This window comes from Falco cherrug, chromosome 3 (genome assembly GCF_023634085.1).
Source record: "Falco cherrug isolate bFalChe1 chromosome 3, bFalChe1.pri, whole genome shotgun sequence".
NCBI lineage: Eukaryota > Metazoa > Chordata > Aves > Falconiformes > Falconidae > Falco > Falco cherrug.
Window position 1 is genome coordinate 81,107,446 of NC_073699.1, and position 13,010 is coordinate 81,120,455.

The following is a 13,010-nucleotide window of genomic DNA, read 5'->3' on the forward strand; positions in this document are numbered from 1 at the left end:
CAAAGCAATTAGTATGTAATTTCATTAATGGTATTAGGATTGCAGTAACAATATTTAAGTCTTTCTGTCCAAATCAAGATTGCGGGCAATTTGTGACGTGCAACATGAGGTTAGAAGCAGTGCAGTGTTGTAGTATGTTACAGCACCACTGTCTGAGTGGATTTGTAACTGCGCAAGAACATGTCTTAAACTGGCTGTGTATCTTGTTAACGCTCCTAATGGGTATACATCGCTTGCAAGTTTACATATCCATGCACACGTGAATTTTAATAAGGCTGTATGTTTTTAAGGTTATATATAAAAAAGCTTCATCAGGGCTGCTAATTTTTTGTTTTATCTTTGCAATTCAGTTGTGAGCTTGCTGCTGTTCAACAGCAAAAGAAAAATACTCTTTCTGTATATATTTTTGTGGTTTGTCCTGAAGTGGTTGAAAAATCCTGGAGACCTCAGACATGTCAAAATATTCAAAGTCCCTCTGAAATCTGAAGTGCTGCAGATGACGGGTTTCTAAACTACGTGGTCTGCAACTGAAAGACAAGTGGATGATATGCCCAGCAACCACAATCAGGTGGCTCCTATCCCCAAGAATAACTATAAATATTCTTCAGAAGGTGACAAAGGTCTAAAGAGTAGGTAGAAAAAATTCACGTCAGAATGTGCATCTGGAATATACTGAAGTCCAAATGCAGTTCACCTCCAGGGTAGGGCAGCATCACTGGAGAGTCAGGTAACTGGAGCAGTGATGGCTTGCTGCCGGGACGCCCGTGGGTATTACAACCACAGCGGCTCACCTGGAGTTGCTGACATGGTTGAAAAGCCATCGAGAGAAGTCCTTCAGAGCATTAAGGATTTACAGTAACACTTTTGGCCTATGTTAAGCTCTGTCCTGTTCACGTGTTGCCTCTTTCTAGGTCTAAGGCTTTCTAGGTCTGTAAATACGTGGGTGTGCTTTTGGTGGAGGAACCAGTCTTCTCTGCTTTTCTGGGCTGTATTTCAGATGCCAAATGAAGGGAGGTGAGCAAGTTGTCTACCTCTTGCAAACACTGAACTTGCGTTCCTGGGTTTTTGGGGTATCTTTCGTAAGAGGAGTGGTGGGGGTGATTTTGGGAGGCACATTGCAGGTTGTTGGAGCCCTGAAAGCTCATCTGAGTGTACCGATGGCATCCAGGTCACACGTGGTGAAGGAAATGGAGACTGCTGTAAGAAGCAATGGTCTGATAACAGAGTACCCTCAGGGAAAATTTCTTGTGTCCTGCTTCCAGCATTGTTTTGTGGGTTTGCAAGGAGACGAGTCTAGGCAGGGGCTTGGGGTCCGTACCCACAGCCCAGTGAAAACCGACCAGGCGGAGAAGAACAGTGGGCTGGCTTCCCAAAGTCGTGGGGCACACTGAACACCCGAACCAGGAATGCACACAACCTGTAGGATCAGACGTCTGTGTCTTGGAAGGAAAGCGGGCATAATATCCAAGTTGGCTTTGACTGGGGTCAAGCTGTGAGGGATCTCCATACATAGCGCTACCTGTGGCTTTGGCTGCGGGGTGAGCCTGAGCCTGACTGACTGTAATCGGTGCAGTTTACCTGCAAGACGTTAAATTGTGAAGGATGATGTGCTGAGTAGCTGATTTAAAAAAGGAAACTTGGATTTGGTGAGTCTCAAGAAACATAAATACATTTCTGTGTTTCTTAGGCCAAGATAAATTTAGGCTAATGTGATCACTCTTCATTGACAATCTGAGTGGTAAATTAAGATTACTTTTGGTTGATTAACAATGGTTTGTTTTGGAGTTCTTTTCCCAGGGTTTGAGGTTTTTTGGTGTTTGGGTTTTTTTTTCCAGGGGGTGGGTTCTGGGTTTTTTTGGTCATTGTTCTTGTTTGGGTGGTGTTGGATGTTTGTTTGTTTGTTTGTTTTGTGGTTTTTTTTTTAAGGTTGGCTAACAGGGACTGTTTGGGTCAGTGTAGTCATGGCAGAGGAGAGTGTCATGGAGCTTTTATAAATGACTGGTTTCCGCGTCAATGGTGTGGGATATGGATGCCTTCAGCAGTGCCTCCACACCGCCATTTGGGATGCGACTGCAGCAATATGCTCTGCCATCTGGGGATCTGTGCGGCATGACTGTGGCGTTCCCTTCTCACGCAGCGGAGGTTCGTGCTTCGTTACAGCCATAATTCCTCACAAATTATCTGACCTTTGCTGGCAGGGCCAGAGGAGATCTCCTTGTGCCGCACCTGAAAGGACTATGTGATTTTTCTGACAAGACAGCTAGGCTTGCGTGAAAGGAGAACCTAAAACAGACAGCTGGCTGAAGGGCAAGGTGTCTGTGTGCAGATGAAATTCAGTGCATGCCCAAAACCATAGTTCCCTTAGTATGGTAAAGAAATGTAGGGAAAGCTTATACTGAGGCGCTGTCAAGGCAATCAGAGAACATCTGATGGCAGCCACCTTCATCTATGAAGCGGAGCTAAAAAAGGCAAGCTTGCTCGCTGTTATTTGTCAGGGTTTGAAAGTCCCAGGTTGGGGGCTCTTAGGGGGCTTTTTTGATGCGGTGTTGCAATTCCAAACAACTTTCCACCAGTTTAGTCTCTTGTAGATAATTTACCAAAATGACAATTGCAGTTAATACTAAGCTGTTAAAGCAACTGGTAAAAGAAGTCAAAACTACCCTAGTGTTAAAGCATTTTACTTTTTCATATGACTTTGGTTCTGTTAACTAAACTCCTCTGACTAGAAGTACCTTAAATCTGAAATATTTGTTGTCTGCTTTGTACGTACATCGGTCACAGCTAGGTAACTATTATGTGCTGAAAACGCAATCTTTAATTAACTCAGAGGAATAGTTGATTCATTAATTGCCATGTGCAACTTTTGGAACTTGTATTACATCCTATTAAACATGCTTTCTAAGCCAGCAATAAACCTGTTCAAAGCAAATTTTAAAAATCGTGGTTTAAAGTTAGTGGGATTAAAGGTTAGCCTGAGCATCAAGGGATGAGGTGCCCACCTAATTTAATAATAATAATGTTTTAGCATCAGCTCTGCAGACCCATGGCTTCCTGAAGACAAACGCTAACGGACTCTTTGGGTTAATCCAACCACTCTTCACTTGAAAGCTTTATTTAAGTTGTCACAGAGTGGCTTTGAAATGAAACCCCCGATGGAAGAAGCCTGGGGTTTGCTGGCTGCCAGGTGGGGGCTTCCCTGTGCGGGCGGGCAGTGCTCTTGCTGAGCAGCTGCCCGCACCGTGCCGGAGCAGGCAGGGCATTACAGGCTTTGGCTGGAGCTACGCAGCAGCACGTTAGGAGGTTACGCATGATTTTTCACGGAGTGGGGATAAAGCTTGGGCTTTCTTGGCAGGGCGGGGGGGGCTAATCCGTGCAGTCGTACTTATATCAATTTGTAAGGATTGTTCAACTGGGATTATTCTGCTGGGTATTATGGTCTTTAATCAGGGAGGGAGAACGCAGGTTCCCTAAAGGAAAGCGGTAGATGCTTTGACTGTGGTTTTAACTTTGCGTTTAATAGCTTTAGGCTTCTAAGACATGCAGTGGTAGTTCTCATCTGTCTGAATTTTTAACTCCATTTTGAACTCTGACTTGTCTTATTGGTGTTGTTTATTTGTGTATATTTGATTTACACTCTCATTAGGTGGTTGTTCTTTCTCTCTGACATGGGCAATAAGAAAAAGATATCAAAGAAAAACTTTAGAGAAGCATTATGAATAGGAATGTGTATATAGGAAATGGTAGAATAAGTTTTGAAAAATATTAATTTTAATTCATGGAAGCATAAGGAAAACACAGTATTTTAAAGCATTTTACTCAGTTTCTTTAATGAAAAAGTATGTAACCTTAATAAATATGTAACTAAACCTGACCTTTGCGGTATCAAATTCCAGCTCTCACTGACACAGGATATCCTCTTAAAGCCATTCACCCATAAATATGACTGTCTAATATAAGATGCGGTCTGCCATGCATTTACCATGTGGCCAGTGGACAGTATTTCAGTGCATTTCACCATTGTCACCCAACATTGTGCTTCCTGAGTTCTGACTTGGAAGTACCTTAAGGGCTCAGTAGATTAATACAGTTTCCCCCGTGACCTGGAAGGCTTAACTGGGTTTTCTGTTTGGCTTCGTGTGGGCTGCACGGGCTAGGAGCCATTGCCCAGGTTTTACCCCAGTCCTCTTGAAGCATGAGTGACGATCTTTCTGTAATCATCATTTTGGGATGTATTGCCAGAGCTCTCCTTGCTGGTTTTGCTATAGAGGTAAGGGACCAAGACTGAGGCATCCAGTTAACCTTACCAGGAAAATAGTACTTGAACAGAGAACCCCTGGGTCAGTTGGTCTGTCTGTGTCTCATGCATTCACTGATGCTCACTCTCTTCTTTTTTTGTCCTGAGCAAAGAAAGGGCTGCAATAAGGCTATAGGTACATGACTATTTCTTGCTCAATTATGAATTAAGCTTTAGGTTTCCGTCTGTTCCTATCTTCTTTGGGGTCAGGAAAATCAGCCTGGCCTGCTCACCCTGTGGCATATCATACCCTTCACTGATGCAACCACTCCATCTTTGAGGGTTTTATGAGGGTTAGTCTACTTGAACCCCAGGTTTGGCTTTGGAAAGGATACCCCATTCTGTCCTCCACGGTCCTGCTTCTCTCCTCAATTAATGTTATTTCCTGTCACCTGGGTGACTGAGGCTGGTTTGGGTTTTCTTGTCTTGATAAATCCAGCCAAACAGATGCTTTCCTTTTAAGGTCTTTCTCAGTCTTGTTGTAAACTAATGAACTAAAAGTCGGTGACATGAGAAAATGTGCAGAGAAACCACTGAATCTTATGTTTGCAGAAGGCGGCTGTGGATGTTACTAGTTTCTTGAAAACGAATCTTCTGACTGGATTTTGTAATCAGCTCTGGAATTTCCCAGAGGTCTGCTTAACCTTGGATTCTGCTTTAAGTGATCTGTTTACTCAGTATTTGCTATGCAGCAGTGGTTCTACACTCTGCAAAGAGGAATTTGAAAGGCTGGCAGTTGCTGGTAATTGCTGTTAATTGGGACCTCTGCCATCAGCAATGGCTAGACAAGGGTGTGTGGTATGCTCACCCAAGAGGAGCTGGTCAGTCACACAGAATCAGCTAGTGTCCTGTTTGACTTCAGGTTCAAACTTCGACCTGATGTTTCTTTTAGGAAAGTATGCTTTTTTCCTATTATTATTATTTTTTTTTTAGCTGCAAGTTTCCTACTAGAAAATGGGTATCGGGAAGATTGAATCAGAACTCTGTGTTCTCTAAATGGGGTGGGGGGGTCTGGAAAGGGGCCTGGCCATAGTTGACATACTTTATCTTATCTCTTGTAATTGTAATAAAGCTGGTATGTATATGTATAATCAGCATTCTAGATGTTTTCCTTGAGTTTCAAACCCTTCTGTCACAGCGATGCCATTAGTGCTTCAGCATCTGTGTGTGCCTTGGGAGTCAAGTGAGGGCTCAGTGGTGGTAGTGGTGGTGATACCCACCTACAGCAGTCATCTGTTGAGGTGACCAAATCCGTCCATTCCACAAAAGGACCAATGTGGCTCTGTGGTTCTTGGGTTAGAAATGGGAACATGCATGCTGGGAGGTGCTTCTAAACGTTGTCTGTGAATAATTGCAGTGTTACCAAAGACCAAAACTGTTAAAATGTTTGTCAGAGATGTGCTTTACCTTAGTTTGTCTCTGGAATTAAACGAGCTCTCCTTATCCAGCCTCCTCCTTACAAATGCCTAGCTTTCATCGTCTTTACTCTTTATGATGTCAAGTGTTACATGTGTGAACTGGACAAAATCTGAATTTTCCATTTTTTAACCCTCCATTTTTTCCATCAGAATTCTTAAAACTTACTTTATGGACTAGTTCCAGGGTAGAACTTCATTCCTTCCTGCTGTGGGGCATCTATAGCTGGTTACTCCTGTTACTTATTAATGCTTTGATTTTTTGGCTAACACTTTTCATATGTAGCTTATTCCTATAGTAGTTACATAGTAACATTAATTTTGTTCAATTTAGTTTGTCTTCTATTTCAAGAAACTTATCAGGTGTGTTGTAAGAACATTTCTGGAGTCCAAGCATTGAATCTTCCCAGCACCTGTAATTAATGTACAGATATTTGGTGTTGGCTATCCCAGCCTTACTGCAGAAATGGGAATAGATGCACATGGGGATTAAAAATAACCTGGAGAATACTGGAGCAGTTACAAGTTCACTGTTGACTTCTTTGTGTGGCGTTTCGTGACACTCAAAGAGCATAGATACCTATCTCAATTTCATGCTTTTTTACCAACTAGCATCTCTGATTCTTGCCCTTCTTCCCACAGAATGGTCCATTTAGCATTTTGAAAGCTGCACATGCACTGATGTGACATTTTGTAGGCCAGCAACCATAGTTAGAGTACAAAGAGGATTTCACTTCTGCTGAAGAACATTAGAAAGCAATAAAGGAAAGCACTCTTCAGGACAGAGTCCCATGAAGGGGGCTTACAGGGTACATAAAGTTCTAGCATTTTGGGGTTCAGGCTTGTTATTTTTAATTCAGATTATGACTGCTCTGGTGTGGGTGATGTCTTTAGGACACAAAGTTGGGTTTGTGTCTTCTGCCTTCACTTGAAATGAACAAAAAACCCTCTAAGCTCCTAATGTTCAACCAAGGCAATCTTGATATTTTTATAATTGGGGCCAGTAGCAGACCTGAAGAACAGTGTGAAAGCATAGGGTTCGCTAATGTTGTTGATAGTTTTTGTTTCTTGTGCAAAACTACCATCTGTATGTAGTTTTTAATAAAGTATGAGAGGAGAGATTGTGTAGAATCAGAGCTGGTATTGGGAACTGGAGAGTGTCATTCAGCTACAGCATCACTGTAGAGGTCACGGGGGGGGGTTAAAAAAAATGTAAGAAATCTGCTTATCATCACCCACCTTATGTTGCACGTGCCTCTCAGAGGTATAGAAGCTGCCAGGTACTAAATGCACACAGCCGTAGCGGGGATGTAGGTAACTGTTTAGCGTACAAAAATTGCAGGTCCGAATAGGCAACTGGTGCCTGTTTGGCATTAGTGGAAGCTGAAACAGGGTATGGAGGGAGGAGAGGCATTTGTGTAAACATAGCAAATGTAGTTACAAGATCAGAGGGACAAAGTAACAGAGGAGTATAAGTGTTACCTAGGGTCGACTTACACATCATTGCAACTGTGTGTTGTCAGCAATGATATATTTCCAAAAAGTTTTAGTAGTTGGAATTTCTGAAAAATGCTTTCAAAGCAGCATTTGGACATTGCACTGGAGGGTTGTGCTGCAGCACCGTTGAGCAAAGGATCCTTTTAATATAGAGGGTTACCTTGTAAAAGGAGTTTGTATGCACATTTCACTGTGGCAATCCTTACCTGCATTTTTGATTATAAAACATGAGATTTTTGCAATACCGAAAACCCTTGCAAAACACTTGCATCAACAACATGAATCACAATAACTTAGGAGATTTGAAACAGGATGTTGAGGTGGATATGAGTATTTTAGATGGGTTTTTTCCCTTTTAAATTCTGGTTAAGTCCTTCTGTTTAATTTAAATGTCTTTTTCCCTGTATTACCTGTAATTTAGATAGTGTTTCGCTGCACCATTGATATAGGATGCTAGGGTACATGCAACTGTGTGTTTCTTTTCTTTTGTTGTTCCCATCTGTCTCCTTGAGGGTTAATTAATGTGTGCAGGAGGGGCCTGCTAACCACTTCGATATCTTCCTCTACTGAGCTAAACTTGAGTGAAATCTCACATTAGTTATATCTTAGCTTCTTTGCTATGTCAAGCTGTATCTTGAACATGCTGTACTGAAACTCATTTTGGGGAACTGATTGCTGGAGTTAGACTGCCAAATAGGCACAGGTGATCCATCAACAAGCTGCCTTACAATAACACCAAACAGCTGTTTATATTCATGCTGTTAGGCATAATGTAGTATCAGATTTACTTCCATGGTGACAGAAAGGTGGTATAGCCTTTTCACAAATCTCTAAATTCCTAGCAGCGCTTGTATCAGTCTGTGAACTGATATGAGGGATAACGCTGGATAATTAAATTCTGAAATGAGCAAACAAGAAGGGAATGATGTATGTACATATACAGTTTTTAAAAGCCTCTTAAATCACAGATCACTTAAATCCTGTGGTATTTTTCATAGTATTCCCTGTGAACTGCAGAGCATATGTAAAAGGGAAGGGTGTTTGCTAGGATGCCATTTAGAGACATGAAATGCATCTTGGTCTGTAGTCCAAAGCCAGGTTTCTTTCCATGTTCAGCTTCTATTCAGTAAACAGAATTTCTGCAGTGCAGTGAGCCCCTTAACAGCCACGGAAATACCTGCTTTCTTCAGGAGGCTGGCATGGATAAAGCCCGTTTCAGCTTTACATCTCTTCAGAGTAAGTGGGATCTTGCTTAGTCTTGTTAGCTGAGCTTGACATGTCAAGGCCAACAACAACTGAAACAAGTGAATAAATTAGGACCTAGGGGGTAGGGAAGGGCTAGAAGCAGAAAGACAAGTGGGACATGGTTAAGCACAGATTAAAATTTGCTCAGCCCTAATTTAAGGGTTATCATTCCTCCTATGGTGTGCTTGAAAACATTCAAATAGTATTCAAAGTGCTTCCATTTTTGTGGAACGTGATAACTTAGCTTACTAGCTCAATAGAGGTTTTATAATAAAGTTTTCTTTGTTCCTTGAATTAACTTTAATTTTTTTTCATGTAATTGAAATAATGATTTACTTTACCAAAAATACTACCGGCAACATCCAGTGGAGCTGGTTTATGACCAAAGCCAAAGCTTAACAAGCTGTAGGCAAAGAAGCAAAGTGAAGTTCAGATACCAGTGCGTGCAATTTGGATCTAGTTTGGGAAAGAACATTGCTCACAGACATACCACGTATTTTCTTATGGTGTAAGAAGTCTACAATATGCCAGTACCCTATCCACTACCAGAACTATGTCAGAGGTAGGTTTTGCTAGTGTTTTCCTCTAAAAATTACTTGCAAAAGCAAAAGGCTGTTCGGATGTTTGCGTGTAGAAGTGATAAGCAAGCCTCCGTGCTGTTCAGTTGAGAGAGAAAAAAACAGACCTCAAATATCCACTTTCATACTTCTTACGTCAGAATTCAATGCAGATTAAGGAAAAGAGCCTTTAGTATCCCTGAAAGCATGTGTCTGCAAGATAGCTAGAGAGCTAGAGGCTCCTCGGCTGCCTACAGTGCTCTGCCTGCTGTAACCTACAAAGGTGATTCTTCCAGGTCAGTCACAAAATCTGTGTGCATGTACTTAGAGGACCAGCGTGATTCCATAGTGGCTCAAAGCCCAGTGATTTGCAAATTTTGCTGTTAACTAGCAAGCCTCCTCAAAATCAGTTTTGTCATCTTTCCCTGCCTGCCCCCTACCCCACCCCAGTAGGATGATCTTCTTAGACGCTGGATCTCACTGGTTGGAAGAGAAGAGTACTTTGAAGGATTGCACTATATATGAAATATCCTTCTGTATAGTATCCCTCCAGATGGTTTAAGTGGCTTAGAAATCCCATGGATGGTTTGTTTGATTTTTATTTAATTAAGCTCTGTAGAGAGCCATCACAAGTAACATACTGGATTACTTGGCAGGCTGAGACATCTGCTGGCACTTCCAAGGTAGGCTACAGCAGTAAGGTTTCTTATTGCAGCATGCTGAAATCTCTCCAAAACTTGATGGTGTTTAGTAGTAAATGCTATTGTATAGAGATGAAACTGTATGAAATTTAAGTTTGCAGGCTTTGTCTTCAAAAAGCTTAAGGATCTGTGCTCCTGCAGAAGTTTTATAGCAAGACTGAGGGCTATTATTAGCAGTGCTGCACCCACAGAGAAAGGGAGCTGACAGAGGAGTGAAACCAGATTCTGGACTTCAGTGCAGCATATTATTAGAACTCTACAGGCACCCTGTCAGTGCCTGTCCTGTTAGAAATTGAATTTAGGTGTGTAATTGATATGCTTAAAAGCCTGCTAATGGTACTTCGATGCTTTAAACAATGTACTTGGTTTGCTTAGTGTGTTGCATGAAGCACCTCATTTTTTGCATATTGGACTTCATATTATACCTTTCTGCCTATTTGATTATTCAGAGATAGCTTAAACTGAGTCTTAATCATTCCTCCTGTGTTACAATTATCTGAAATCTTAATAATCTTGCATGCTAATAGCTTTGTCTAAGTTGTTAATAAATTAGTACCCTTAGGGACCAAGCTTTATGGACATCCACAGAATGTATGCCTTGACTTTCTTCCCTTTCTGCTTTTCACTGTGCTAAACAATTGCTGCTAGTTGCTGTAATTTACTCCCTGACTCTGTGGCCAGGGTCTGTCTTTTATGTCTCCTTCATCCAACCCTTAAGCTTTTACTTGACAGCTATCTGACACCCTACAGCTCAGTCTTCTGGTACTTTAGATGAATGATAAAATTCAAAAGCCTTGTAATTCAGCCTCTCCCTCTTTATACTCCTACTCCTGTGGTTCCCTTGTGATTGCTCAAGAAGTGTTTTCGATATGTCCTCTCCGAACAGGGTAAGAATCTGGAGGATGGAATTAAATTCAAATTGCAACTCTCTTTCAAGATCCCTAAAAATAGCAGGAAAATTATTGTAGACTTTGTCCAAGCAAAGCAAAGTCTAGATTATTGAAAAAGCATGAACTAGCTGAAAGACAGAGAAGATGGTATAGCTTAGTGGAGGTTAGTCTTGGTAGTAGCTGTTAAGTACAGAGACTGAGGGAAATAACATAAAGAAATTAAAGGAAGAAACCTCTTTTTGGGTTAATGGGGTGTATTGTTTTTTAACACATGTTCAAACATAGAAATCCTGTGAGTACGTTTTCAGTGAAGGCTAAGTGGCTTTTACTTTGGTAAAGGGCCTGCTGACTTTCAGTGAGGAGCATTTCAAGGCATTAAATAGAGCTCAGACATAGGGACCTGACCAGCACCTATTTAATTCTGAGCAGATCTTTGGTTCATCTAACACTGAGAAGTGGAGTTGTTAGCATCCGAAACAATTGCCATGTAAACGCCGTGTTCATATTCCATTATTACAGTTATTGAGACATGTTGGTGGTGGACAGAAATTGAGTGGTACTGTTTTGGATTATATCCTCAAGAAAGGTGACATTCACGCAGAATTGTTTAAGGTCTCTCAAGGAAAGTAGTGTAATTGGTCACAGGCTGAAAAAGCTGCTCCTGGTGGTGCATTTGCCTAGAAAATGTGGCAAAAGAATGGGTATCAGAAAATATTTGGGGTGAAAAGCATATTTATCTGCATAGTGCTGTGCAAATGTTTGCTAGCTCCATTGCTTGGCTCTGCTTTCCATCCGTGTGATGAATTTTGCAAGATACGAGGTTTGCAGGCAACAGTGTTACGTTTTACCAGGCCAGTTGATACAGCTGGAAAATAAGGGCGCATTTTTGGATGCACAGAGTTATGTTTGGTCTGAACTAGCTGTTCAGACAGTGGCTGTGCAGTAACCAGAAACAGATATCGATGTGTGTGTTCATCAGCCCGTTGAACCCCCCTGATGGGGGGTGACGTAACTTGTGGCAAGGGAGTAATTACAGTACTCTGCAGTAGGAGTTCAGAGAGTGGTTAGTGCAAAGGGCTTGCAGAGTTTTGTTGTCTTGCAGAGTAATTATGATTGTTAAGGAGGAATGAATGAGCACACGCTATTTATTTACTGTGAGGTAAGATGGCATATATAGAAAGGTTGATGCACTTTTTAAGGGCTGATGTTCCTCCAACCACCCACACCACATCCCTGGTTGATTTACATTGAGCCCTTTAAGGTAGAGGGGTCTCTATCATGTTGAAAAAGCAACGATACAGATCTTTAGAAAAAGTCCTTGGAGTGATAGCTAAAAGCTTGCATTGCCTTTCAAAACACTGTATCACAAAAATATGCAGAAATACAGATGGGATTTTTAACAACCTATAATGATCACTTTCCAATATGTACAGCAGAGGAGTGTGTCTTCCACCTATTGACTTCTGCAACAGTCTTGTTTTATTTTCTTCTAAATTACAGCATCTTGCAAAGTTTTTATTACAGCGTTTGACAATCTGAACTTGATACATTGACAAGCTGAACTGAGGTATTTGTATGTGATACGCTTTTGAAATGTTTGTCAGTTTATCAGCAAGTGAAGTGGTGCTTCATGTTAGTGTTGACATTATTAAAGACCCTACCAAATTTTGGTGTTTTTTACATATATAGTAAATACTATAGTAGAAGTATTTCATTCTGTGTCAGTATAGCTTTTCACCAAGGAAGACAAAATAAATAACCAGCACTGGCTGTTATTAGCTGCATTTTTCTGCTCTAAAATAAATAAATTATTTCTGCAATAAAAATCTGCACTGTAAAAAATATACTGATACAATTATGTGATAACTTCACTGAAACTTAGTCTTTGGTCTTTCCAGATTTCTTTTATCTGGGACTTCCAGATGTGTTACACTGCCTTTATTTTGTTTTTCAGATGACGATGTGGACCTGGAAGCTTTGGTAAATGACATGAATTCCTCATTTGAAAGTTTATACTCTACATGCAGTATGCAGTCGGAAACCACACCACTCCTTCAAAATGGTCAGCTCAACCGCAGTCAGTTGCCGTCCTCAGGATCTGGCGCGCTGCAGCCCATGTCTCCAAGACAGAAGGTGCAGCGGTCTCAGCCAGTGCGCATTATGGCAGTCAGGTAGGAGCAAGGGACTCGCCTCCTTTTTGTTAAAGTTGTCTTGAATACCTTCAAAAGAACTATGTTGTAAAATAGCTGATTGAACTTCAGTAGGAGCCTAGTAGTGGTAGGCTGGACTTCTTCATAGGAAAAAAGATGTACCATGTAGGTGAAGGACATAATTTTTCCATGTATTCTGTAAAATTTAAAAATGCAACATTTTCACTCTTTTTTTAACCAAGGTTTGATGTATCTGTAGTA

General features: G+C 41.2%; 1 protein-coding gene across 4 annotated transcripts in view; it reads left to right on the forward strand.

The window, feature by feature from the left end:
- GRB10 (growth factor receptor bound protein 10) overlaps positions 1–13,010 on the forward strand; it is a 147,660-nt gene that overhangs the window by 78,597 nt on the left and 56,053 nt on the right. For all 4 annotated transcript variants that reach the window (XM_055705757.1, XM_055705755.1, XM_055705756.1 and 1 more), the window contains exon 4: positions 12,554–12,770. In XM_055705757.1, coding sequence (XP_055561732.1) covers positions 12,554–12,770 — 217 coding nt within the window. The remainder of the gene's footprint in view (positions 1–12,553; positions 12,771–13,010) is intronic.